This window comes from Nannobrachium achirus (genome assembly GCF_963921795.1).
Source record: "Nannobrachium achirus genome assembly, chromosome: 11".
Taxonomy (NCBI): Eukaryota; Metazoa; Chordata; class Actinopteri; order Myctophiformes; family Myctophidae; genus Nannobrachium; species Nannobrachium achirus.
Window position 1 is genome coordinate 20,040,502 of NC_137820.1, and position 27,362 is coordinate 20,067,863.

At 40.8% G+C, this 27,362-nt stretch overlaps 1 protein-coding gene across 2 annotated transcripts; it reads right to left on the reverse strand.

The window, feature by feature from the left end:
- Positions 1-596: 596 nt before the first annotated feature.
- Positions 597-26,962, reverse strand: chd2 (chromodomain helicase DNA binding protein 2). Of its 2 annotated transcripts, XM_080737449.1 has the most exons (39): positions 26,479-26,962; positions 26,019-26,132; positions 22,343-22,574; positions 21,506-21,592; positions 21,227-21,285; positions 20,671-20,772; positions 20,115-20,279; positions 19,649-19,788; positions 18,147-18,372; positions 17,934-18,034; positions 17,118-17,159; positions 16,315-16,487; positions 16,023-16,147; positions 15,665-15,881; positions 15,466-15,555; positions 15,129-15,319; positions 14,823-15,011; positions 14,524-14,683; positions 14,199-14,351; positions 13,675-13,746; positions 13,179-13,328; positions 12,142-12,290; positions 11,945-12,041; positions 11,737-11,829; positions 10,990-11,163; positions 9,954-10,123; positions 9,801-9,842; positions 9,554-9,693; positions 8,709-8,847; positions 8,075-8,225; positions 7,751-7,876; positions 7,369-7,494; positions 7,087-7,227; positions 6,333-6,446; positions 5,383-5,561; positions 5,163-5,262; positions 4,511-4,700; positions 4,145-4,400; positions 597-2,489 (listed from the first exon to the last, which is right to left on the reverse strand). In XM_080737449.1, exons 2-39 carry the CDS (start codon positions 26,075-26,077, stop codon positions 2,195-2,197), a joined length of 5,415 nt encoding a protein of 1,804 aa, XP_080593575.1. In that variant the 5' UTR covers positions 26,078-26,132; positions 26,479-26,962; the 3' UTR covers positions 597-2,194. The 2 variants fall into 2 exon arrangements, with proteins under 2 accessions (XP_080593575.1, XP_080593576.1); XM_080737450.1 differs by having other exon boundaries at positions 26,019-26,962.
- Between the last annotated feature and the right edge of the window lie 400 nt (positions 26,963-27,362).

Genomic DNA, 27,362 nt, shown 5'->3' on the forward strand with positions numbered 1-27,362 from the left:
TTTAAATGCATGGTGTAGGACCTTTAAAATCTATGTTTTGACACCTTACTATAGTCTTATGTAATTTGGGGGGTTTTGAAGACAATCTAAAAAAAATGAATTAATTTCATATCCACGCGTTCGTCTCAAAGAGCTATACAACATACTAAAAGACGGGCGCTTAAAACCAATTGGTTTCCGAGTTTCTCACTTTGAAAAATCTAGGATTAGATTTAGAATTAAGGAGAACATTTCTAGGACATTTTAAATGTGTCTGCAGCTCACTAATTGTGTGCAACCTTGTGTAGCGGTTGTTGTTAGAATTAGCATTTGTTAGCATTTTTTTGACAGCATTATTTGTCCAAAAAAAGTAGGGTTCCAGGGGTCGCACAGCAATGTGTCACACATCCACACATTCGTCTCAACGAGCTATACAATATACCAAAAGATAGGCACTGTCGGAAATGTAAGACTTAAAATCTATGTTTTGACGCCTTACTATAGTCTTATGTAATTTTGGGGGTTTTGAGTCCACTATGAAGTGAGAATAATCCCCGCACAGATTTTCATTATGTAACAAAGTTTATTACATATGTCTATAAACATATATACAGCACATTTCCCATGAAGAGTGGTTTTGTCACAAATATAAATTATTTAGGCTTGTTGAAAGAACATACAGGAACTGTAGCTTGTTCAATGTGGAAGAAAGTTGTGTTGGCTATTCGTTGTAACAAGTTGGCTAATTGCTCCAGACAGAAAATTGCAGACAATTATGTTTCCCTAAAACTTTTCAGGGAACTGCAGAACCACATGACAAGTAACAGAACAAGTGGTCCCTCCACCAGTTTTCATTGAATACTATTAATAGCTACAGACTTAAAATGGGACGGTTTTAATACTGCACCCTGTCACCAACCCACACACAGTATGAGAATACACATGGAAATAAGGCACAAATGGAGAAGCGTTAAACAATCAACACCCAAAAGAAAAGGGACAACGAGGGCCGGAGTGGAACCAGTCTCAAATTTGGCACTTAAAACAGAATGACCAAAACTAACACGAAAGGCCATCAACAGCTCCGGAATAACTCCCTTAAATATATATGCCAGCATTAGCACAACTGTGAATCAAAAAATAGCCAATCATAATTTCAGAAATAAAGTCTATGTTCTTTTTTGTTTTGTTTTTAATACTTAAAAACTAAATACTCATATATCGGAGCATGGGTGGGTGGGTGTGAGAAAGAAATTAGCATGATGCATGGGTGGGTGGGAGAAATAAATTAGCATGAGTCAAGTAATGTACTTGATGGTAAATATACCATCAGGTACGGGCCATACCATACCATCAAACATACTGAAGTATAATTAATAATTAGTGTTTTGCGTTGTCTTAAATACTGTTCTAAGAGCATGAGGCCTACTTAACAGGAAAAGTGGTTACAGTGGAGAATTACTTGGATTGCAATGATTTATATAGCTATACAATTACATGTTGATGTCGTGATTATCAATACACATGAATTAATTTGCTAAAACATTGTCAACCTGTTAAATAGCATTTAGACAATGAGCTACTGGCTTGATCATGCCATCATTCCTCACAAATGTCCAAAAACCTATGCTGTCCCATTTTGCTTCAAGTGGGATGAGTGCGTTTTTCTTTGTGAAATGACATCGTGCAACACTCTCTTTTGTATCGAAACTCTTCCAATTCAAGACTTAAAGCTCAACACAAAACAAACAAAACGAAAAAGTCCATGTCATGGTTCCATTGGGAGAATAACCCAACAACATGTACCATTCAAAGAGGCCAAACACTTCAGGCACTTTTAGGATTCATGATCAGTTCAGACATCCTACATGTTCCTTAGATAATAGTCCATGGGACTAAACGTCCTTATGCGTTCCACACAGTCTATACACATCAAACTGACCCAAGTCATTTCAACTAAATAAAGATGCAGTTTACTCTCTCTCTTCTTTTCATCATCAGCAAGATGATTTGGAGGAAACACTATTCTTATTTTAGGGCACATATTGTTTCACAGCCACAGTTAATGGAGCATAATAGTATGGTTTTGCTGGTAAAGAGGGACATTGTGTTGATTCCCTTTTCAGCTGTGAGCTTATGATTGGCTAGTCCAGACGTGTCCAACAGCAGCATGTGGCTTTGGATGCCAACCCTCGTTGAGTCACTTGGTTGACCTTTATGTCTTCCTGTTGTTAAAGTTGGGGTCTGGCCCGGTTTTCTGCTCTCCTACGGGTCGCTCAGGTGGCGAGCGGGAGGCCTGGGGAGACTTCTGGGCCTGCGGAGAGCGCGGGTCCAGCTGAGGAGGCGGATTGTCGGGGTGGAAGGGCCGGTAGTGCTCTGGTGCGGCTGGGCCTGGCGGCCTGTGCTCTGGCATCCTCCTGAAGTCCTGAGAGGGAGGACCATCTCTGCCCTGATGGTAGTTTGGAGGACGAAACTCATCAGAGCGTCTTCTCTTGGCATCTTCTGGATGCCTGAAAATGAGTCAGAATCAGAGACACTTTGTTACCAAATACTGGATAAAGTTGTTTGCTTTGGCTCAAGATTAGAATCTAATGTGCCATAAAGGGCCCTTCAGACGGAGTGCGGTTGCCGCGGGGGCTCCCGCTAGTATCAGCGGGGACCGCGCCGCGGTGAGACACAAACACACTCGCTCAGCGAATAAATGCCGCGTGGTATTTCACAAAGATGACCACAATCCAGCTCGCCGCATGCACGAACGAGCACGCGCATGGGACCACGTCCACTCGCCGCCCCCTAAACTTCTCCACGCGGCCAAAATAACCGCCCGCCTCTCATTGAAAATAAATTACTAGGAAGCGGCGACCACACGCCATCTGAAAAGCGCTTAAGACGATTACAAGACTTTAGTACCACTATTATTTGGCATACTAAAAAAGTACCCTAATATGCTTTCAAGGTTGTTCTTTATTATTACATCTTTTTGTAGGTACTGTACATAAGAGTAAAACCTATTTTGCTTTGGCTTCCTTCAGACAATATATACGGTATATATGTCACGTTTTTTTTTTGTTTCAGTGAAATTGAGAACAGGAGCGCTCGTCGTGCGGTGCGGGGCGGAACAATCGCTTTGATCCACAACAACAACGACAACGTAGCGTCGGCAGGAATGATAGCGCCTCACCCCACGGAGGTTAGGGTTAGGTTTAGGATTAGGCATAGTTTTACAGAGGTTAAGGTTAGGGTTAGAGTTAGGCATTGTAAGCTAATGGCTAAACACAGCCGAGCTGGGCTAGTAGATAAACAACGAAAGAGGTGTCGCAAACGAGTGACGTCAGCGACTGCACAAGTGAATGGCTGTTGTCGCCATCTCAAGGTGAATTCGCAGAATTACACAGGTGCGCTGATAAGAGACTATCAAGGTGAATTGATCCAGGTGGTGTTAGGGGTGAGTGGTGAACGACAAAACGAGCGCTCTTACCACAATCTCACTGAGTTACCCAAACTGACTGTAACATACACTAATAACAGCAGAACAAATAGAAGAAAAAGAATTGGGGGAAAATAAAGCGTGCAAAAGAAAAAAAGAGCAAAGAGAGAATAAAAGAGCATCCTCAAATGTACATGTGCATAAAGTTTGGTATACACCAACAGTAGTTGCTACTGTACCTAAACTCTTTTGTAGACAACTTCACAGTGTATTCTATGTGCAACAGGTTAGTATATTCAACTTCACTCTGTATATATTTATGTACAGTAGGTGCAATTCAACTTCAGTGTCTATTTATGTACAGTAGGTGCAGCAGCTCAAGCAGAGTAGTGCAAGGAAGGTCTTCTCGTTCTTGACAGTTTGTTCATGTGCCTGATTGTGCATGGAAAGAAACTTTTTTGCAGTCTGTTGCTGGTAGCTTTGAGACTACGTAGTCGTTTTCCATGCGGCAACATCTTTAACAGACTGTGGTTGGGATGGTTTTGATCTTTGATGATTCCACACATTTTTGTCTCTAAATTAAAGTAAGCAAGCCTTGCAGAGCCATGTGGCCCATAGGTCAGGACTATCTCCTGTTTCTTTATGGCAGCTTGATAGGTGAGGCAGTGTGATAATGTCTCAATGTATAACTACATGCCAAAAGACAGCGGCAGGTCTGTTGGACTCTCAGTCTCTCACCTGTCATAATAAGGTCGATGGCCCCTGTGGTCCCGGTCGTTGTCATACTGCTCATACGGCCTCTTCCGAGGGGAACTATTGTTGCGGTAACTGCCTGAGCTGCGGTAAGACTCTCCTCCATGGGAACGACGATCCCCGTAGTGATCCTTATAGCGGTGTGGGTCATACGGGTGATGGCGATCTCCTTGCCACGGCTGGTTGCTGTTACTGGGGTAGTTGTACTTACGGTCCCGGTCCCTCTGCCAGTCTCCCCTATCTGCGATGAACCATGATATGTGTGAAAGATCACATTGAACACTGCCCTCAGCGCCAATGTCTGAACTCCTTTTTTAACATAATTAGAGTAAAAACATTGTGTGGGCTTACCATCGTTCCCGAAATGCCGCTTGTTGGCGGGGTTGTATGGTTCTCTGTGGTGACCATGGGGGCCAGGCTGAGAGGGGTGAGCCATGGACTTGGAGGACAGCTGAGTGCCAGTGGAGTCCCGACTGGAACCAGAAGGTTCTGGTCTGAAAGGCTTTGCCCTCCCAGGGTCCTCCTTCTTCTTCTGCTCCTTCTGAAAAATGTGAAAGGGCAACACAAGTGTTAATCAGTGCAAGCAATATCAAATCTGACAATACTTAATTCTGATTGGCTAGAGCAGGGGTGGGAAACTTTAATGATGGAGAGGGCCACTATATTTCCACACCCACTCCAGAGGGTAAATGAATGCCCTAATCTGTCATTCCATGTCACACAAAAGTAACAAAACTTGTAAATCTGCTATTTTTGTGATTTTTGAATTGGAATCCTGAAAAGTAACATTTTCATTTCATTTCAAAAGCATTTACTTATACTTATGTTAACTTTTGTGAACTTAAATACCTACTGTATACATTCAACGTAAAAAAGACAATATATATTTTGATTACTTGTCATTAAGCTACTAATACATATAGAGGGTGTGCATTCTTACTCAACTCACAGTTTTAACTCTACGAAGGGAAGTCATTTAAATGCAGGAACAAATGCGACTCACCTCTTCCTCGTGTGAGCGCTTCTTCAGTGCCATCTTGTAAAGCTTGTGAAGCTTCCTTGCACCAAACTCTGTAAACTTGGATACAAAAATCCAGAGATTCCTGCCAATAAAACAAAGAGGATAAGGATTACTAAAATCAAAGAGGACGGCAGCATGGCATTGTCACAATGTTCTGCTTTTATGCCGCGTACAGCTTCTAATCCTCCTCTTTACAGCTTACCGGCGCCATGTTTTCACATGTTCTGGGTCGTTGTAGGCTTTAAGGCACTCTGTGATTCGGTCTCCTATCTTTAGCAGGCAGGTGCGCGTGTGCTGAAGCTGCTCCTGGACTGACAGGCCCTCGTCAGGTTTATCCAACTGCTTCAGGGCCTTCTTTACTGGCCTCATGCGCTCCTTACACTGGAAACACGCACGCACGCACGCACGCACGCACATACACACACACACACACGCACGCACGCACATACAAACACCACAAAGCATTAAAAAAAGTATTCACCCAGTTTCATCCCAGGGGAGTTATTGGTCATGGTGGTACGCATGTTGATCAGGGGCGTCAATTGGGTATGGCAGGGGTATGCAGCTGCCATACTCTGGGTCCAGGGGGGGGGGGGGGGGGGGGGAATAAAAGTTACTTTTAAATATAAATCCATGAATGTCTCTTTGTCTATCTGTTCTGGTTATTATGTTGTTAAATTACAGTAAAATAACTACAAATGCAAAATTTAACAAAATGGTAACTTTAACATGGTATTATAATTATATTCTCCACTCTTGTATTCTCCTCATCTTGACAAAATGGTATATTCCCAGGTTCCGCAGGTTCCTCAGGTCAGCTGCACAGGTGCAATGCATTATTGTTAATTGTGGTACGTTTACTAACATGCCAAGTTTAGCTGCACTTGAACAACCGTTCCGGGCTGCCATATCCAGCCCAAGAAACCGTAGAAACGGGGGGAAAATAGAATGTACTTCTTAAAATAAATGTATCATGCCTGTTGCTAAGGTATGGCAACATGACTGGTGTCTTGCACGCGCGCCTTCGCGCGCGTGCAAGACACCAGTCATGTTGCCATACCTTAGCTTTTTCTGAACTGACGCCACTGATGTTGATTGAATTGTTTTGAGTCTTGTTTTGAGCATGTCATGAAAAACAGGGTGTCAACTCACAACGCTAAAGGTCTCTTGGTCTAGTTCGTCGTCTTCCTCTCCGATAGGAACCGGATCAGAGCCGGCGGTGATGTGGACCGGGCCCTGAGTCTTCTTCCCTTTGCCTCCTTTAGCCTGGGAAACAACATACAGAAAAACCATCAGAAACACACTAACACACACACATCCTGATCCCAGACCCGTGTGTCACCTTACAGCTCTGAGTGATCAATGTTACAATGACATGATGGACTAGATCAGGGGTCTTCAACGTTTTTCAGCCCAAGGACCCCATAGCTAAGAGAGAGATGAAGCAGGGACCCCCACTAGCTTCATAGACTTGTTTGACAGTGTTGGATATATGTTAATATGTTACATTTAACCTTAAACCTCCAATACTTAGTAAACTTCACCTTTCACTCTGTACTTGGTCTGCTATTTTTTCCCTCTACGCCAAACACGTAGAAAATAGGCGAGCAGTGCAAAGCTTGTAGATCTGCTATTTTTGGCTAAAGTTCTTCTCAGAATAGGGATGCAGATTTGGTCTCCCTGTAGTAACTCTGAAGACCCCTAGGGGTCCCGGACCCCTGAAGAGTTAAGATATTCGTGTGTGCACGCACGCACGCACGCACGCGCGCGCGCACACACACACACACACACACACACACACACACACACACACACACACACACACACACACACACACACACACACACACACACACACACACACACACACACACACACACACACACACACGGGACGGTGACAAGTACCTTTTCTTTCTTGGGTTTGGAGGCCTTTTTCTCTTTGTCTCCCTCTTTCTCCTTTTTAGGCGTTCCCTGTTTTTCTTTGTTCTCCTTGTTGTCCTTTTTTTTCTGCCTCTTCTTGGCGGGTGACTTGTCTGTTGCGTCATCCTGGTCACACGGATAAAAATAGAGCAGTGTGAAATTTCAAAGAAACAAAAACACCAAAACAAAAACAAACACATTACACATTGTGTTGATGTACATTGATTTACTGTACTACAGTAAAAAAAGGCTGATGACTGGGCTGACCTTCACTTCTCCCTCCTCAGAGGGGTTGTCCGACAGACGAGGGGAGGCGATGTCATTGCCCTGCTCATCCTTATCCTTGATGACCTTCTCCTTTTTCACCCGAGGCTTCCTCTTTTTGACTTTGACCTGTGGGGAAGGGGTGGGACAGTTTGAGCTATTATATACAATGGCTGCCACTTTGCTCTTAGGTCACACTCAGCAAGTATGTTCTGGGCACAATGTAGAAATACAACATTGCATAGATCTAGGGTGACCATTTATTCAGCCTCTCAAACCGGGCCCATTTGAAAACGGGACGATCCCGGCCAAACTGGGAAGTCTGGTCACCCTACGTATATCGTTGACAGCAACAGAATGGTCCAGTTCTCATCAGCTAACGTACCTCCTCCCCTGGTGTAGACGGGTCTTTAGTAGAGTCCTGCTCCTTTTTCAGCATTTTGAGAAGGTAGTCCGTTCTGGCCTGCAGCTGTTTGGCCTGGGGTTTCTTACTTGGGTCATCAGGAAGCACCTGAACAGGGCACACACACAAACGCACGCACACACAGAAGTGATTATTTGTAAAAAGAAAAGAAAAAGAAAGTAATGTATAGCATATTTGAGTACATAGAAAAGCCCTCTATAAGTTTGATGTAATATTATACTTATTGTTGTCATTAACAAGATGATCAATAACCTGCTCGCTTCTCAGCGGCCATCTGGTATTTACCTTTTCGGACAGCTTAAGGTCAGGGTCGGTCTTGATCAGGTCCCAGTTGCCGTAGCCGTGCTCATAGACGCCCAGCAGGAGCTGAATGTCATCCTGCAGGTCCCAGTCCGTGTCAAAGTGCGCTACCTTGACCCGGCATGTCAGCTGGAACCTGTGGAGAACCACGCATGCTGTCAACATGGCTCCTCTGAGAAGAGACAATTCTGTGTACAGGGTTCCCACACATCTTTACCAATTAATTTCCAAAACTTTTCCAGAATTTTCTCAACCTTTTCAGGCCGTGACCCCCGAAATAATCATATTTGAACTGGGGACCCCGGCACCATGACGAGCACTAAGAGTTGAGGAATTTTGTATAACACGGTCTTATTGTGAAAATAGCCGATGCGTTGTGAGCATGTAGATCTGCTATTTTCACAATTTCTGCCTCTAATATTTGACAATTTGGCCAATCAATAACCAAAGACAATGCATAGCTAATTTTTCCAGGACCTTCCAGGACCCTTGATCAATTCCAAAACCTTTCCCAGTACTAGATTTTTTTTTTTTCTAATTTCAAAATATTTCCAGGAATTTCATGACCGTGGGAACCCTGTGTGTACCCTCTCCTGACAAGTTTTCAATGACGGCGTACTTGTTTCTCTCTGCTGGGTTGGACGGTACCACTTTGTGCAGCGGTTCAAACTCCTCCTCATGCTGAATGATGGACTTTGCGTTGACCTGCACTCCTGAGATCTTGATGTTGATACCTCTGCGTTTTCCAGGACCTTTAGCTAAAACAAATGAGAAATAACGATTTAAATTAAATAATAAATCATTCAAAAAATATTTAAAATATCAGAGATTACAGGTAGATTACATTTGTTTTATTGGTTACATTTTCTTTATCACATCTTAAAACCCCCTCCAGTATTTTGGGTATTTCATATTAAATGTTTTCCAGTGTCATCCTTTAGTGCTATACATTGATCCAAACAAAGAGAACATGCTAATGCAACATGTAGAGTAGGTGCAGGACAAAATACATAATTGAACAACTTTACACACTACAAAGTAGTTCCCATAATGGTTGACGTTTTTGCCCATTTCAGTCTAATACATCCATTCCATTTTCGACAACAAAGTGCTATTTTTAATTTAGCGTGTAATTTTGCATGTGTCCTACATGTATCTCAATAACTGCTGAACTTTAAACATGGCGTGTTTATCTGCAACCTTTAGTTCACCTGGCTGCCATAGCAGCATGACATACTATTTCAAACCACAACTGTGCACTGTTGGTTTGGTGAGAAAATTCAAACCGGCTGGAGGAAGTTTTGAAAATAGCTGATCAACAAGCTCACAACAACGTCGCATTCTGACACGTTGTGAGTTTGCAGATTGGCAATTTTCTAAAATAGTTCAGAGAATCTTTGTGGTTAAGTGATAAAGTGGTTCAAAACATCCAAATCAGGCCATACCACAATAAAACAGCATTACCTTCAGAGGGGTTCTCTTTGAGGTGCTCTTCATGCTCCTGGAGTGCAGTCACACAGCTGTTGTGGACCAGGTCTCCCAGCCTCTTCAGGTCTGCCACAGATTTGTCCACCAGCTCAGAGTCTCTGGCAATGGCCTCTAGCCTGCAAAACAGCAAAGGTGTCACCAACAAACTAAAGGACAGCAGACATGTTAAAGCTGCTCAAGGATAATTCATACATTTATAGGTTTATGGTACAGCGATGCATACCTCTCAAGCGGAGATCCAAATTTCTTGTAGGCCTTAATGAAGCTGTTAGGTAGAAATAAAAACCTATGGTTAAGTTGACTTGTAAACACAAATAAACAAATAATAATAAATGCATTTGAAAAACAATTTGAACGATTCAAATCTAAGACTTGCCGGCGGATCTCTGGATCGGTGAAGCCTTCCACATTGTTCTTGCGGGCTCGAGGTCGGCCCCTCCTCTTGGGCTTCTTGTCATCTTCACTGTCGTCGGTCTCACTCTCAGAGCCAGAGGAGCGGTGCTTCAGCTTATCGCCCACATCGCTGTCGCTGTCGTTGGCCTGAGCCTGATGGACACAAAGCAACCTTCAGACTCCAGATGTCAAAACGTACAAGAGAGTTCACAATCTAGTCAGGAACACAATGGAAATAAGCCCTCTTGCTTTATTGTGTTTTTATCCTCTGTGATGCTATGACTGTGACCGTTTTGTATGTATTATCGCCAGATAAAATCAATCAATGTTCCAACTGTTTATATTCCCACAACCTGCTCATCTGACATAAGATCAAAATGGAATATAGTCAAGTAATATATTTGCCTGAATGGAGATACTGTGTCTGCTTGGTTAATTTCCAACAAAGCACAGTAAAGATGTTTATATGGAGAGATGCCACCTTCATTTTATTTTCCATGAATCTAGATGAGGAAAATAAATGATCAGCATGCGACATCAGTAATCCCTGCCGCGCCACAGGGGGATTTAACAATAATAAAGCTAGCGATCCATTCAAACTCATTTGTATTTTGTTTGTGTGCAGGCACACACACACTCCCCCAAGTCCCCATGGGGGAAGGCGCTCTCTCCCAAAGAACCAACCATGTGTCTCCTCACTAGAGCCCAACCGATGCCAGACTTTTGGGTCCGATGCCAATCCCAATTTTCGAGACAAAAACTTGGGATTTTATACAATTTTAGAAGAATTCATGTATAAGCAAACCACAAATAACCACTTATCCGAATTCAAAATGTTAAAAAATAGCTGATCTACGAGTTCACGTTGCGACACATTGTGAGCTTGTAGATCTGCTGTTATTTTTAATGTATTAATTAACATTTTCATCTATAATGACACATCCGCTGGGTAATTGCTGGTGTTGTCAAAATAGTCAAATATTGACTGAGCCATGTATCAGTCGGTCTCTACTCCTCACCCTCTTGTTGGAGCTTCTGCTCCTGGGCAGCAGGAAGATGTCCTCCATCTCCTTCTGCTTCTCCTCCTCCTCCAGCTTGCGCCGCTGGTCCTCTGGGATGATGTCATCCCAGTCTCGCGTATTCGTCTCCTCCAGCTCTGGAGCGCTCTCTTCCATGCTGGAGAAGTTGGCCACCTGCAGCGATGGGAGAGAAATACAGAGAAAAGACAGAATGAGCATAGAGTGAGGGAATGATAGGGGAAGGGGAACAGAGTGAGAATAGGAGTGATAGGGGAACAGAGTGAGAACAGGGAGAGAATGGGGTGTTAGTTGAGAGGGTGTAGAGAGAGTTAAAGATATTGAAAGAGGCATGTGCTATCTGACAGCAAACTTTCCCTCAGGGTATGATGGACATGTGGAGGTGTTCAGCAGCATTGGGGCTGCAACTAACAAATATTTCTTATATCTACTAACCCGTCAATTATACATTTTGATTCTTTCCCAACAAATTGCAGATCTTGAAGCAGACATGGATCTGCTGTTTTTATGTAACCAAAGAATAAAATAAAGCTTAAGTGGTAAAGTAATATTGGTTATGTGGTTTTCAAACGTTTTGTACCCAAGGCACAACAAGACACAAGGAATACCTGTATTCATATCCATGCAAAATATCCTCTAGAACATGTGTTATCACGTATATATTTATTGCTATATTTACTTTCATCACTTTTGCTTACACTGTCCACTTAAACTGAAACTGGTAGGTACCTTGAACTGTGAGAGAAGCTCATCTGTGGCATTTGAGCCCTGGTCACTTTCTCTGGTTTCAGCCAACCTCAGGATCTCATCGATGTCCATCTCCTGCAAGCAAACCAATTTGGGTGTTAACTTTGATCTTAACAATTCTCAACAATTCAAAGTTCAAACAATGTTGAATTCTGGTATGATTGTTTACTGCGTTTTTGTTTAATGGTACCTGTGGTTCAGACTCCTCTCCTTCTGGCTCCTTGAACAGTTCCTCTGCACCAAACTTGAGGATAGCAGTCAGTTCGTCTTTATTGAAAGGATTTGTACTGTAAGCAGAATGCAGTCATGTTACGATGTGTGGTGGGGACAGATTCAGGATCCAAATGTTCTTACATAATTATGTAAGAATAATGTTCAATTTCTCACTTTGAGTTTCCCGAGTTGTTGTCCAGTACAGTCCGACCAGTGGTGTCCATTCTCTGAATGACCAGATGGTCCAAAACCATCTTTTTCTTTGCTCTCTCAATGATTTCTTCCTCTACGGTTCCTTTGGTAACTAGTCGATAAATATTCACCTGTAAAATGAAAGCGTCAAACTGATTTAATATTTATTCATGTTTATTAAGCCATTTAGGCCTAGGAAATGCATCATTTGACCAGTTGTAGCATGCTGAAATAATAAAATATCTAAAAACAGAGATTGAACACAAAAAATGCGACGAGTGGCTGCCGCCGTGCGTTTTTTTCTCGATCGAACCCAGTTCGATTCGTGCGTCTTGTCGCATGCGGTAAAAAACTCATCACTCCTTTTATGACTCCTTTTTGGATCCGCAGAGCCTGATTCCGCACAGCCTTGCACACCAAATCCAATGCGTTTTATTCATGCCGCAAACGAAAAAAACGCAACTGTCCTGTGTGCAATGGGCTTAACTATTGAAAAATAGCAGATACACAAGCTCACAGCGTGGCACCGAGTGCCACGCTGCGAGCTTGTAGATCTGCTATTTTTGAAAAATCATGATTTGTTTTAGCAAGTCTTTGAATATATCTATGTAAAAGCAAACATTTGTAAATCAAATATTTGCTTCTGGGCTGGTCCCTGGAACAACATATTTTGAGATGGGGTCCGTGGCCTAATACATGTAATTTTGGGGGTCCTTGACATGAAAAGGTTTGAGAACAGCTGATTTTGAGGAAGGATTTAGAAGTCGGGTCAAAGATCGGGTCAAAGATATTCAAAGACTTGCACACGTTTTTCCGATTTTTCAGAAATAGCAGATCTACAAGCTTGACGCGGTGAGCTTGTATATCTGCTATTTTTCAATAGTTAAAGCACAAAATAATGGTTAAAGTGGTTCAAATCTGCTGTAACAAGTAGAAGTTTATTTTGTATGTCCATTTGCCTTGCTGAATCTCTGTCCTATGTATTGTGAAGGTCCTTAGACATGGGACACAAGGTTTACCTGTTTCTTTTGACCAATCCTGTGAGCCCTGGCTTGTGCCTGAAGGTCGTTCTGAGGGTTCCAGTCGGAATCAAAGATGACCACGGTGTCTGCAGAGGCCAGGTTTATCCCCAGCCCTCCAGCTCTGGTGGACAATAAGAAGCAGAAGTCCTAGAAAACAATAGAGATTGTTAGCACATAAGAGCATATCAAACATCACACCGACTCACCAAACTATCTACAGCAGTAAATGTCTTAGCATGTAAAGTAAGACAAAGGAGTAGTCAGTATGACTGATAATAAGATATCTATATGTGAAGTCCCCTTGCATAGACCCATCTATATGTAATGTCCCCCTTTGACACTACTATTAATACAACCAATATATCCTATGCGGAACCCCTAAAGCGAAGTTGCCCAAACAAAATAATAGGAATTTCATACAGCAGGAAAAACTATGTTTTAATGAGAAAATCTAGACATGCATACTATAATGTATGGAATCTTGCGTTTGTACCTCTGATCCTTCTGCATTAAAGTGGTCCAATGCTTGTTTTCGGATTTCTCCCTTTATAGACCCGTCCAACCGCTTAAGAAGAGAGAAAAATAAAGAGATGTAAATCCTTTGCATAACATTTACAGAGCCGTTGTCACCAATTCAGCATCACTCTGCAATCATAGCATCTCTGAATTTCGATATTGTCAGAGAGCATTACAGTCTATAGCAATTGACCCACACAGTCTGACCAACACTGTAGTCACACTCGGGGTGGGCAGGCTTGCTGGGGACTGGCCAGTGCTTGTCAAAAAATAACTTGTAGATATAAATAAACTACATGCACTATCAGTCTGGTAAATGTTGTGTCCAGCAACACCGACACCTGATCCTACCAGCACCTGAATCCAAAACCTAAACACAACCTGACAGCTCCTGCATTGTAAACACCACAGATAAGTTGTGAAATGTGTTCTTTTATGTTACACCTGCATAGCATTGACCTCCTTAGACCAAGTGCAGTCAAGTAAGGCAGGAAAACATACCTGGAAATTGTAGCGTTTCATGGCTAGGTACTCAGCGATAATGTCCAACATCCTGACCATCTGGGAGAAGATGAGGACTCTGTTGCCCCTCTCTTTGAGTCTTGTCAGCAGCTTGTCCAACAGTACCAGCTTCCCACTGCCCCTCACCAGACTCTGTGAGGTAACAGAAGTCGACAGTGAACATCAAGGTTGAAAATACTGAGTAGAACGGGAATAATTGAGCTTTCGTGTTTTATTTGTTCCGAAGCTGCACTTCACAGCGCTGTGGACTTTTACCCTAAGGAGACACTCGGAGCTAAGAGGGGAGGTTGATTAGGCAGTTTACCTGCAGGTGCTCCTGTTGGGTCTCACTTTCTTCATCTGACTGTCTGATGAGGAAACCATGGTTACAGCACTTTTTCAGCTCCATAACGATGTTGAGGAAGCCTGAGGAGCTGCCTCTGGGGCCTTTGGAGAGGGCTTTGAAGTTCCTTGTAAGAATCCACCTGGTGCAAGTCAGGAACAATTTAGTTTAACCGAGAAAGAGGTGCAGCCTTAACTGGCTGACTGCTGTTCAAATAGTTTTTTTTTTAGCAGAACAGACCAGGAGGGTGAAACGGAACAAAAGAAAAAAGGGGGTCATACTTGTAGTATTGTTTCTGCTGGGCAGTCATGTCTACACGGAGGATCTGTTCCACCTTGGCGGGCAAAGATTTCTCCACGTCTTTCTTGACACGACGCAGAAGGAAAGGTTCAAGGATTTTATGTAGGCTCTGGTATCCATTTTCTCTCCCCTTTCCATGCTCGTCCTCAAAATCTTCCCAGGAATCAAACCTAAATGGGGGATAAAGAGGGGTTGGTATATATATATTCATAATAGGTTTTTATATATTTCAATAATAATGTCAAACTATGTTTTGACTGTTTAACGAGGGGAAACAAATTCCATACTTTTCAGGCATTAGGAAGTGCAAAAGCGACCACAGCTCTTTGAGGGAGTTCTGAAGCGGGGTGCCAGTAATCAGTAGCCTATGGTTGGACCTGAACTCAATGAGTGTTTTGTACAGTAGGGAGTCATCATTCTTCAGCCGGTGAGCTTCATCCACACCCAGGCAGGCCCAGTTGATGTTGCCCAGAACCCCCTGGGGAAGTTTTGTGATTCATAATTAAATTATGATAGAATATTACAACTTAATTAGTTATATGCCCAGATATCTAAATAAAATAATTTGAAAATGCCATATACGACACCATAGCAAATGGTGAATACACATAGGAAGGCACTTACCTTGTCTTTCAGTACAATTTCATATGTTGTTATAAGTGCGTTGAAACGAATTCTTTTTGTTTGATGGTTCACCCACTCCTGGTCACGGATCTATTCACAACACAATGAAGAGCACAGGGGCGGGCAGGCCGTTAGCTTTCACGTTGAGTTCTGACCACAAATCTACAACACAAAATGTCATTGACGGAATTCACCGCACCGTTTTCCTGCTCAAGACATCACCGAGGTAGATCACCACGTTCATGTCAGGGGCCCAGATGTCAAACTCCCTCTGCCAGGAGGTGAGGGTGGACAGGGGCACCACCAGCAGGAAGGGTCCATAGAGCTGGTGGTGATGGAACAAATAGGACAGGAAGGAGATGGTCTGGATGGTTTTCCCCAGACCCATCTCGTCAGCGAGAATAACACTGTTGCACCTGACCAACCAAGAGAAAGACAAAAGAACATTGTGTGATCTTGCTTACAACCTTGTGTGTCATCCCAATATAATTGGTGGATAAAGAAAGTACATTTGTAGTTTTATCTTCATTATTATTATTATTAAATGTTATAATTACCGGCACCAGGAGTGGGCCAGCCAATTCAATCCATCAAGCTGATAATCTCTCAGCACATGGTTCTCGTCTCCAATATGAGATGGCTGCTCCTTTAGTGGACTAAATCTTGGTCTTTGTTTCAGCACCTAAATATTGCGATTAGAAAACCATGCAATAAACATTAAAGCAACCAACCAACACAAAAGTATAACACTAAAGTGACCATTAGCTTTGGTTTCCCTCTAATAATGTGAACAAAAACAAACACAAAATGTATGAGGTGACATTGGAAGTCATTCTGACTTGCACTTACTTTGCACTCTTTGGAGGGGACCGTTTTGTTCATATTTCGGATGTTGAAGCTGTCTATACAGCGCTGAAACTTCTTGCTGATCAAGGCTCCATCCTCCCAGCTGCACTCTGCATAGGGTAGGCCCATCCATTTACACAAGTACTCTGGCCCATTGGACGATGACTTGTGGTGTGCTTTTGAGAATGTAAAAAGAAAGATTTTTATTCTATTTTTAATTGCAGACAAATGGCGAAGGGGTTAAATGACAAAAATATCAAATGGCTAAAACGGATAGTTCCATTGATTGGTTCTGATTGACTGAGTCCCTCTGTGAACTATACTATAAAAACAAACGCCTAGGATCAATATCACACCGCCAATGTCAATATTCACCTTGCCGTTCCATAGCATGCATGGAACATGTATTTGTGATATAGATTTTCCAATGGCAAGGTAAAAGGCACGCTCCTTTTCATCCTGCGCATGTGCAAGGCTTTACAAATCACTTTAAAACCAGATACAGTAAAGCGCGCTGCTCACATTTGCACAGCGACTTCCTTGTTTGTGGAGGCAGTTGCAGGGACAGCTTTCTTGTAGAAATTATTCTCGTAGTAGTGAATTGTAATTAGAAATATGTCTATGATTTTCGTGTTGCCATATTTGGTAGCAGTTAAAAAAACTAAAACAATAAGCCACACAAGGTCGTGGTTTAACATGCTCTCAATGCCATGCAGGAACAGCTAAGGTGTATTATTAGACCCCACATGTGGCTTATTGCTTTAGACTAGTAATCCACAATACTTTTATGATGAATATGGACTTACAAGGAAAGTCGGAGGGGCCTTGTGTCTTTCCCGTTTTTATGGCTGTTAGGAAGAAAAAGTTAATTAGCAACACTGAAAGGAAAATACAAATGCACCCAAGTAAAATGCTATCAGCTAAAAAACCATACATCTTTTTATGTATGGATGCATCCTTACATCTTATGTATTTTCATACAGTAAATGAATGCCCGTTGTATGACAGCGTCACGCAGAAGTAGTGGAAAATAGCTGATCTACAAATGCACACCGCATCATGATATGACACGTTGTGAGCTTAAAGGAGTAGTTCACCCCCAACATGACTTTTTTTCTATTGATTACTCATGCCATGGAGAGTAGAGTTCAATAATATTTTTTGGTTTTTGTCACATTCCTAAGACAAAAATGTGATAACAATAAATTTACCCCCATTGATTCCGGATGGGGACCCGTTTAAAAACGGGTCCCCATCCGGAATCAATGGGGGTAAATTTACTCAAATCAAATTGTTGTCTTAGGAATGTGACAAAAACCAAAAGATATTATTGAACTCTACTCTCCATGGCATGAGTAATCAATAGAAAAAAAGTCATGTTGGGGGTGAACTACTCCTTTAAAGGTCTGCTATTCACACAAACTAACAATTTCTTGAAAGTTGCCTTAACAGATATGTCAGTTTCAAAGTCTGTCTGTGGGTTTTATAATCATAGCTAGTTGCATAATAACTATATTGGATCCCTTTGAACATGTTTTTTCCAGTAACAGTTTTGTACATAAAAGGTTACTTTCCGGCCAGCAGAGCATTATATGTAAGTGCTGTTAACTTGTTCTTCTCACCAATGACTCTCTCCAGAATTTGGAACTGCTTGTTCAGGTCAGTGGTGAGCTCCTGTTGGCAGTTATGATACTCTATATCCTCGGGGGATGATCTTTTCAACCTGTAAAAACATAACATAAGTTATAAGTAAATTGTGAAGGGTTTGTTTATTTGTGAACAATGTGCACATGCCAATTTATTTAATTTTGATCAATTAATACATTAATTTTTACCAAGCAGTGAGTTCATCATGCTTCTTCTTGAAGTTTTCCAGTTTCTTTAGACCCTTGACTTTCTGTTGGGTCAGAGTGTCCATGCTCTCCCATGTATTGTGGAGGTAGGACCAGCCTTTCCACTTGATCAGATATTGAGTCTCCCCCTCGTCCTTCTCTGGATCAAAGCCTTCTCCCGGGTCTCCATTTTCCTCAACAGCATACTGCGTAGTGGAAGCCCCAGTGGCTAGAAGAGGACATCTCTATTAGCCAAAGCATGCCAAAGCAAACCAAAGGCAAGAATGCAGAGGAAGCAGGGCACGTCTGAGAGAATTTGATGCAACATCTCTAAATAGACCCAATGTTGGTAAGGTAATGGGCAAGACACTAAGCACACATATTGTGTCCACAATGAGAGTCGCTTTAATAATAATTTAAACTGACTAATTTGGTTTACTTATCATGTCAATTTACATTATTAAAGCAAGACCCCCAAAGCCTTCACCCAAGCAAAGCAGCATGGCAGACTTCAATGTGGTAACCTCGCCATTGTGATGACCGGCGGGCAGAAAAGCTGATTTGATTTGACAGCCAAGATGAGAGCGGAGGGGAAAGGCTTCCGTTAGATGTCACCGACCAACGTACGCAACTAGAGAGAACGTAAGCTGAAATTGTATTTGTTTGTTATACATGTTTATACCCTGGCCAAGTGGCCATATAGCTACATATAGCTATTGTTGAACGTGTTGTGTTGTTACTATTATTATTTGGCATCAGGAAGGAGAGCTGAGTATGACATCATTCTTCCTAATTTGACAAACGTATGCCTCGTTAGTTATAGGCTGCTGTAGCCTACGGATTAAAAAAAGTGTTCTATGTTCTACTTATCATTTGATAAAAATTCTAAACATGAAAGTTGCATTTGTGGTGCTTAAAGGACACTTTAACCCATTTAGGCATAGAATTATTGAATGCTTTAACCAGTGAAAAATAGCAGATATACAAGCTCACAGCTGCGAACTTGTAGATCTGCTATTTTTGAAAAAGTCGTGAAAATGTGTGCAAATCTTTGAATTTATGTATTTTCAAAGCGAACGTTTGTAACTCAAATTTTGCTTCTGGGGGGTCCCTGGAACTAAATATTTTGAGATGCGGGTTCGTGGCCAAATAAATATCAGTTTGGGGGTCTTTCACATGAAAACGTTTGAGAACCACTGACATAGTGGTCTCTCAAGAACAGACTAACTGAGCTCCAGTAAAGTGAAAAGGACCTTTTCTTTGACGATGGCTGGCCAGATTGCTGACATGGAAACATAGGGTTTTCAAAAAACCTTGGAAGGATTCAAAAGACACTTATAGAATCGGGTAAAAAATCTAATTTTCACGATTTTTCAAAAATAGCAGATCTACAAGCTCGCAGCTGTGAGCTTGTATATCTGCTAATAGTTAAAGCATAAAACAATGATACACAATACTGTGTACCCGTTCTAAATGGGTTCATTGTTAAATGTTTATTAGATTACCTCCTATTTTTCCTGTTCTCGTGTCCATAACTTTCTCGATGGTCTCACTGTCATCATCCTGCTGTTCCTCTGCCACATCGCCAGCCATTTCAATGAGGTCATCGGAGTCTGTCTCTAAGTCATGTTGGTCCTCTTTATAACTGCAAGACAACACAAAGAGAAGAGCATAGCAGCTATGTCAGCAAAGCTGAAGTAAGGAGAAACTAACAGTATATTAAGCCCATCCACAAATATACATTTTATACCATTTGTTTTTTAAGCTGGAGCTTAAAGTTCATCTATCGCCTGCATTACAAACAATCAACAACAACCAAATCATAGTATGACACAAGAGTTGGGCAGAGAAATAAGACTGAAGGAAAAGTTAGAGCTTCCCTGTTCTTTATCTAAAACAAATTAAACAAACAAGCGCAAAAACGCACTTGACCTGTGATTTATCATAGAGACTACAAACAGCATTAATTACCTTTTGACTTTTGTAGCAGCACGTCCACGAGTTTGTCTCTTTGGAGTGTCATCGTCATCGTCGTCGTCATCATCATCATCCTCCTCCGCGGATGACTCCTGTTTTCTGGATTTCCTTCCCTTTTGGGACTGCTGTTTTTTGGCTCCTGACGATTTGGCCTGAGGTCTGTAAAGCATCAAGATACGCACAGACACACATGGGCCAATTAGAAAAAAAAAAGAAAAAGAAAAACACCAGGCTTGTCATAGAGCTTGGGGTCATTGAGCTTTCCAGCTGTGAACTTGTTGATTAGCACACTTAATTTCAGTCAATGGCCTAGAAACAACTTCAGTTATACACAATGTTTAACTGTAAACAGTTTTATTTACACAAATGTTCACACAAGATAATAAAGACTAAATGGTCAAAAATACAGTATTTTAACAGATTGGAGCACAGTGATGAATTCTCATTGCCAAAAAGGCAAAGATATCAAGTAACTGATCACACAAAGTGGAATGAATCGGAGTTGATCAGTGGGTACCTGTCTGACGGCCAGTCTTGGCTATACCCTTACCTTCTAGCAGCAAGTCGTCTGGATCTAACTTTTTTCTCTTCCTGCTCACTGTCTGAACTGCTGTCATCTTCCTCATCCTCTTCATCATCATTCCAGGTATTTCTTATAACACAGAAATACCAAAAGTTCACCCTTAAGGCCCATCATTGCCATTGTTTTCTTTTCCTCTCTCCCAGTAGTATATTGGCCAGAGGGTGTTCAAGAAAACTTGATTTGATCAGCGATAATCCACTGATCTCGCCATCAAATTTGATTGAAGATTTGGGGAGTCACCTTTCTATCTAATTATAATTCAAACAGCCCATTTGTATCCCTATTGAATCAAACAGATACCCATGTGCAAGTGTGTAAAAGAATACAACGACAATACTAACATACTTACACTAACAATTCAGCCAACCGAATAATGCAAAAATGGATATGGGCACAAGGAAAAAGGTGTACACGTGCTCTATTATAAAGAATGATTTTATGCATCAGAAAAGAAATGTATTGAAAATGTCACCACATGAAAAGAGATAATTCGAATGAACAATAAATTCTTAATAGTACTTACTCTTTTTTCTTAGAACGTGTTTTTCTCTTGGGACTTTCACCATCAGAGTCACTGCTGCCCTGCAAATGTGGTCACCACAGCTTAAATAACAGGCTCTATGCAGCAAATGATAGCAGCACTTTTTCAGAATGTCCACTAGATGGTGCAATACTATAAAGAGAGCAAACCATTTTATAAGCTTAGCTAAGGATTTGGAGTAACATTCATCATTTTCAGTGTTGTGCTATGCGTTAACGCTTTTGGAATGCTGCTATTCTATTTCCATGTGCATCTTCTTACCCCAGCTCCAATGTTTAAGCGAGCAGGTTCCTGTCTACTGCGATTGGACCTCCTGACCCCATACACATCTGGATGTTCTTCCCACATCTGTAACCACAATGCAGTTAATCAGCCATTGCCTTTTTGGCTCCCTTTTAATTAATCCTATCTCAATAGTATAAGCTCAGAGCACAAAATCAATTAATTGTTGTGAACGTGTGACATGTCCTGCAAGCCTACCCTTCATAAAACAAGTGATTAAAACAAATAAATAAATTTATTGAGGTATTATGTTAAGAAAAAAATAACAAAGTCACAAAATTGTGAATGCTTCTTTGTTCCATATTATAAAAAGAAACACCTTTTGATTGTAACATAGTAACCAATTTCAAGATGTGATTTCTCAGTCATTTTATGGTCTAAAATGGTCAACACATGAATTGGCGATGAAATAATCTACCCAACACCCCTACAGGAAGCACTACAGCTACATTATATTATTTAGTGACTCATTGGGATTGGAGTTAAGGCTGGAGTTAAAGCTGACGTTAGGATGTCGAGTAGCTTCTGTGGCCGAACATTGATCACAGAAAGTGTGGTGTGTACTATGCCATCACCCATCAGTGGTAGTGAGGCGTTGCGTGGGCCGGTAATCCGATTTTAATCTGGAATCCCCAAGCAGTATGCAGTTGGGTGATTTATTTCCTCTTGACAAGCAGGTACAGAAAAGAACTATGAACTTTCAAAAATCCTTTAAAATCGCTTATCACAGACGACCCCCAATCTGATCTCCCAACGTAGACTGTACTAGTCAAGACAAGTCAGCTTGGTGTGTCAGGGCTTTTAGGTGCAAGTTACCTTCTTTACATCTGCCAGGTTGTCCTTTTTTTTGGCTGGCGGCTTGTCTTTGACCTCTGCAGAGTTCTGTTGGGATTTGGACTCCGATTCACTCCCTGACTGAGAACTCTCCGATTCTGAGGAGCTGTTGGACTCAGAGTTGTGGGACCTACGCCTCTCATTGGCGTGCTCACTCTCAGACTGGCTTCCAGACTCTGAGCCAGAGTGGTTGGATTCATCTGAAGCAGAATTGCTAAAAGAGCAAAAAACATTCTCAGTTTTACACTATTTATCTACCAACATCTTAAAGGAGTAGTTCACCCGAGTAGTTCACCCCTAAAATGAATATTTTTTGGTTTTTGTTGCATTCCTCTTTAAAGGAGTAGTTCACCCCCAGAATGTTTTTTTTTTATTGATTACTCATGCAATGGAGAGTAGAGTTCAATAATATTTTTTGTTTTTTGTCACATTCCTAAGACAAATTTGATTCGAGTAAATTTACCCCCATTGATTCCGGATGGGGACCCGTTTCGAAACATGGGGGTAAATTTATTGTTATCACATTTTTGTCTTAGGAATGCGACAAAAAACTAAAAGTATTATTGAACTCTACTCTCCAATGGCATGAGTAATCAATAGAAAAAAAGTCATTTTGGGGGTGAACTACTCCTTTAAGTGCAATCCATGAAACCAAAATCTCAATCCAGCAATATTGAGCAATACAGTATAACACAAAAATGTGTTTATATGACATTGAGGGCAAAAAACAAACAAACAAAAAAAAAGAAATCCAGTATGGGTGCCTGCCTGTAATGACTAGTAACCACTTTCAAAAGAAAATTGTAAATCACATTCAAATGTAATTCTGTGCTGTGGCAGATTCGGAAAAAACACCGGAAAAGCACTGTGACCCATTTACAAGATCCAGTAACAAGACACCAAATTAATAAATATTCCATGTAAGGGTCCTATTTAACAAGTAGTGTTGGTTGTTGCAGTGGATAAATAAACCAATGAATCTCAAAATATTAAGACCGGATCACAAAACCATGACAATTATTCAAGTAAGTGATGTTATATAAATTCTCTCAGTGAAGTGATCAAAGGTTTTATCAAATACGTATCACTTTTGACACTTTCCCTGGAACATCATGCGATTAGGTATTAACAAATCAAAATACCCCCCCCCCCCCCCCCCCCCCCCCGACGCGAACACTAAGAGTTGAGGCATTACATTTTGTATAACATGGTTCTATTATGAAAATAGCAGATCTACATGCTCACAACGCATTGCGAGGCGTTATGAGCATGTAGACAATTTAAGAGTCATTTTAGAGGTATTAAAAAGTCCTCAGATTGTCACTTTAGAAATGTGCAGGTACCCTCCATACACTTAAACTTTTTGTTGGTTTGTTTTCTGTTGAGTGAGAAAACAATGTTACACATTAAGTTAATGATCTGGGGACCCCCCAAAATCATTTGGGGACCCCCCTGGGGGTCCCATCCCACAGGTTGAGAACCACTGTCTTAGGTGAACAAAAGGGGTAATACAGTTTGGAAGACAAAAGTGAAAATTGCCTTTTATTTTGTATACGTGTTAAAGTGTTTAAATGTGTTTCAGTAGAGAAGTTAACATTTCAAAATGTCTAAGGTTGTTTGTTGTTAAATACAGTCAATGGTTTGTTAACATTTAGGTTTTGTGCAAACACCTGCTCTCTTTCATAATAGCCACACATCCGTCAGTGCCAGACTGTTGACCAAACACGGAAGTAAATGTCTCTTTCCATTTCAAGTGAGGTCAAACCTGGGTGGGACATGAACCAATCTCAAATTCCTATTGGCTCATGTGTTGCTTAAGTAGAAGGATAGCCTATCTCAGCTCAGTATGCAAGCCATTGAACTGTGAAACACTTCCTGTTTCCTCCTCTGTAATTCTATGCTTTCACATCAAATACAGAAAGTCCAGCATGCTGTGCACAAAGAGCCATTTTGTGACTTAGGATCACATGTTAACCAAGATGTAATGAAGTGAAATAATATTACACAAATGGATTATATTTTCTGTTCTTGTTCTAATCTGTGTGAGACAAATACAGACCTCTAGTGAAACTATATGTTACAATCACTGGGTGAGGACACACACACTCAAATCAAGATAATAAAATGGCTGCCTTCAGACGCCCAAGTCTATTACAGTGGTTGTAGTGTACTGGCAACATAGACAATATTAGATGGTTTGAATGGTATATTGTTCCCCAGTGTCTTAATGTAGAAAGGTTATAGTGCGACTGTTCATATTGTGCTTAAAATTGTGTTTCAGATGGATCTGTACAAATTACAAAATCAAGTCCTTTCTGCAGTCTGCACAGTTTAGACAGATATATTTTAATTATAACTGATAACTAATATGGTTTGTGTATATTGCAGGCCAGGAATGATTGTACTGACCTTATTGATGCCACATGATCTGATATCATTATCAGTTTAAGAACATCAGTTTCCCAGTTTAAAAACATCTTTATTTGTATGTATTTAATTATTAGTCAACATGTATACACAGACAATACCTGCAAACCCACACATGGTGACCATCTGGAAACAGTTACCAGACTATGCCTGGACTGGAGTATAACAAATGTCACTCATATTGACCAATAAGAGCTTTTATATAACTATCAATTTGTTCAACAGTGAATCACAAGCAATATAAAGAAAATATTTATTTTTTAAGACAAAATGATAAATCATCATTAGAATAATTTTATAGAGATTTTGATACAAGGCTAAATCTCAATATGGCTAGGATAAAATAATTGCTTGTTAAAAATGCACAAAGTGTTTTCTACACTTGCCATGCTCCTGTAATCAGACAGCAATGTTATGCAATTGAGGAGGGGGGGCAAACAAAATATCAAGGCTGATAATGTTAATTTGAATAAATTGGCTATTCAAAAAAGGCACCATTATCGAGGAAAAAACTATAAACCCTGAAAGGTTTAAGTAGCACAAGCCACTGAATATCTCTCTTGACATTGTACTATATGAGGTATTGCTGAGCTGAAAGCAGGTAAATGTGTAAGCAATGCTTATATAAAAAAAACATCATAATTATCTTAAGGGCTTTTATGAGCAGACCTATAAACATGAGGTAACTTGGGTTATTAGAAACTTTAAGTGACAAGTGAAAACTTTCAATAAAAAATCCAGACAATTTAATCATAGCCATAAGGAGATTGTGACTGATACAAAAGAAAAAGTATGCAAAGCATGCTTGTCATATAAACCCTCCAAATGTCCAGGTGGTCCACAATAGGCCTAAATGAATGGATTGTCTCTGAAAATAAATCAACGTTGATAAAATGGTGCAATGCAGTGCTAAATTGTAAGACAAGGTACATTATAGGAAGATCGACAAACAAACATGTGTCCATTTGTTATTAACATGTTTACAGTTGTTTTATACACACAGACTATGGGCAATAATCTCCCACAAAGGCCTCAAATCCTCAGTATTGAGCATAAGAAATGGTAGGAAAAATCTGGGTGTGGCTATTAAACAATGGCAAGGTCATTGGTATGACACAACAGTACATCATGAAAACCATGCCCAAAATATATGCACAGGTGACCAACCATGCTTGAAAAGGTAAACAATCGAAGATGTCAAAAAGGTGAAAAAAAAAGTATAGGATCGTACCTTGATGCATTGCTCTGAGTCGAACCTTCATCCTCCTTTTTATTTTTATTCTTCATCATCGTTGTATCCTGGAAATCTTTGATTAACGTTGATCGTTTGTCCTGGTATTTAGTACTGTCAAAAAGTTACAGGGAACATATGAACTATCATACAAGTCCCGTTAAATTGCCTTCAGCTCGTGGCAGTAAAACAATGACGTTGCATGGGGAGTGAAACAAACATAACGTTATAATCTCGAAGTGCTTCAGAATGATTGTTTACATTTAGTTTAAAAAAAATCTAAACAAATGACATGTGCCATTACGTTGACTTAAATGCCCAGCGATGTTTCAATAGTAGCTATCCACCGAGCAAGCCGCATGCATTAATTTCAACTGCGTCATCAGATAAAAGACAAGCCAAATATTAACCAAAAAGAAGAAAAGCAGATAATGTAATGTATTATACAATGTAAACATACCAATTCCATGTACTACATGAAGGTATAATGAAGCAGTAGTAGTTCCGAGTATGTTATAACAGCTTTTAAAAAAACGTCAAATTACAGTAAAAAACTAAACAAAAAAAGCGATCGACACTTAAAAAAGCAATAACTTAAATAAAAATAAACTAATGTCAACAATCTATGTTGAAAACTATGCCTGTAGGCCTATTGGGTGTTCGGTCTGCAGTCAGAGCAGGCGACAGACGGAGCACACTAAAAATGGAGGAGCGCCATGGCTGCCAGAGCCCAGAGTGGAAAACAACGACTCGACCATTCGCTCGGCAGACACGGTTCTGACGACTCGAAAAAAGCCAACAAAAAACGGCGAAAACGTCCAATTCCTAACCGGAATACTAATCTTTCGTCCCTATTTATAATTATGGATCACAACGAGCTACTTTCCATTAGATAAACGGCAAGAGAAATCGGTCTAACGAATGCCCATGGTTCCCTTCCCAAGGCTCATCCGCCATCTAGAGCTCCTTCCTAGCTCTGAAAGCTTTGCCTTTGATTGACGTTATTTCCATTTACTCCACACTCAGGTGATGGTACATAGTCCCACCCCTTCTATTTTTGTTTAAAAACTGTTATAATATAACATTATATTTTTCTCAGTCTCAGGTTTAGGACAGAGAATGAAACACCTCCTTTATTCTATACTATAAGTTAGAATATTGCAGAGGTTGTGAAAATATATTAAATATTTAGTTCTGCATCTTTTGCATCACTTCCTGTGAAGACAGGAAACAGGGCATCAGGAGCCATTTTACACAGCCTTTGGAAACCATTTCAGTTCAGGCTAAAAGCTGTTTTAATTCTGTGGTACAAGCCCACAGAAAAGTGCAACCTTCAAATGGTTT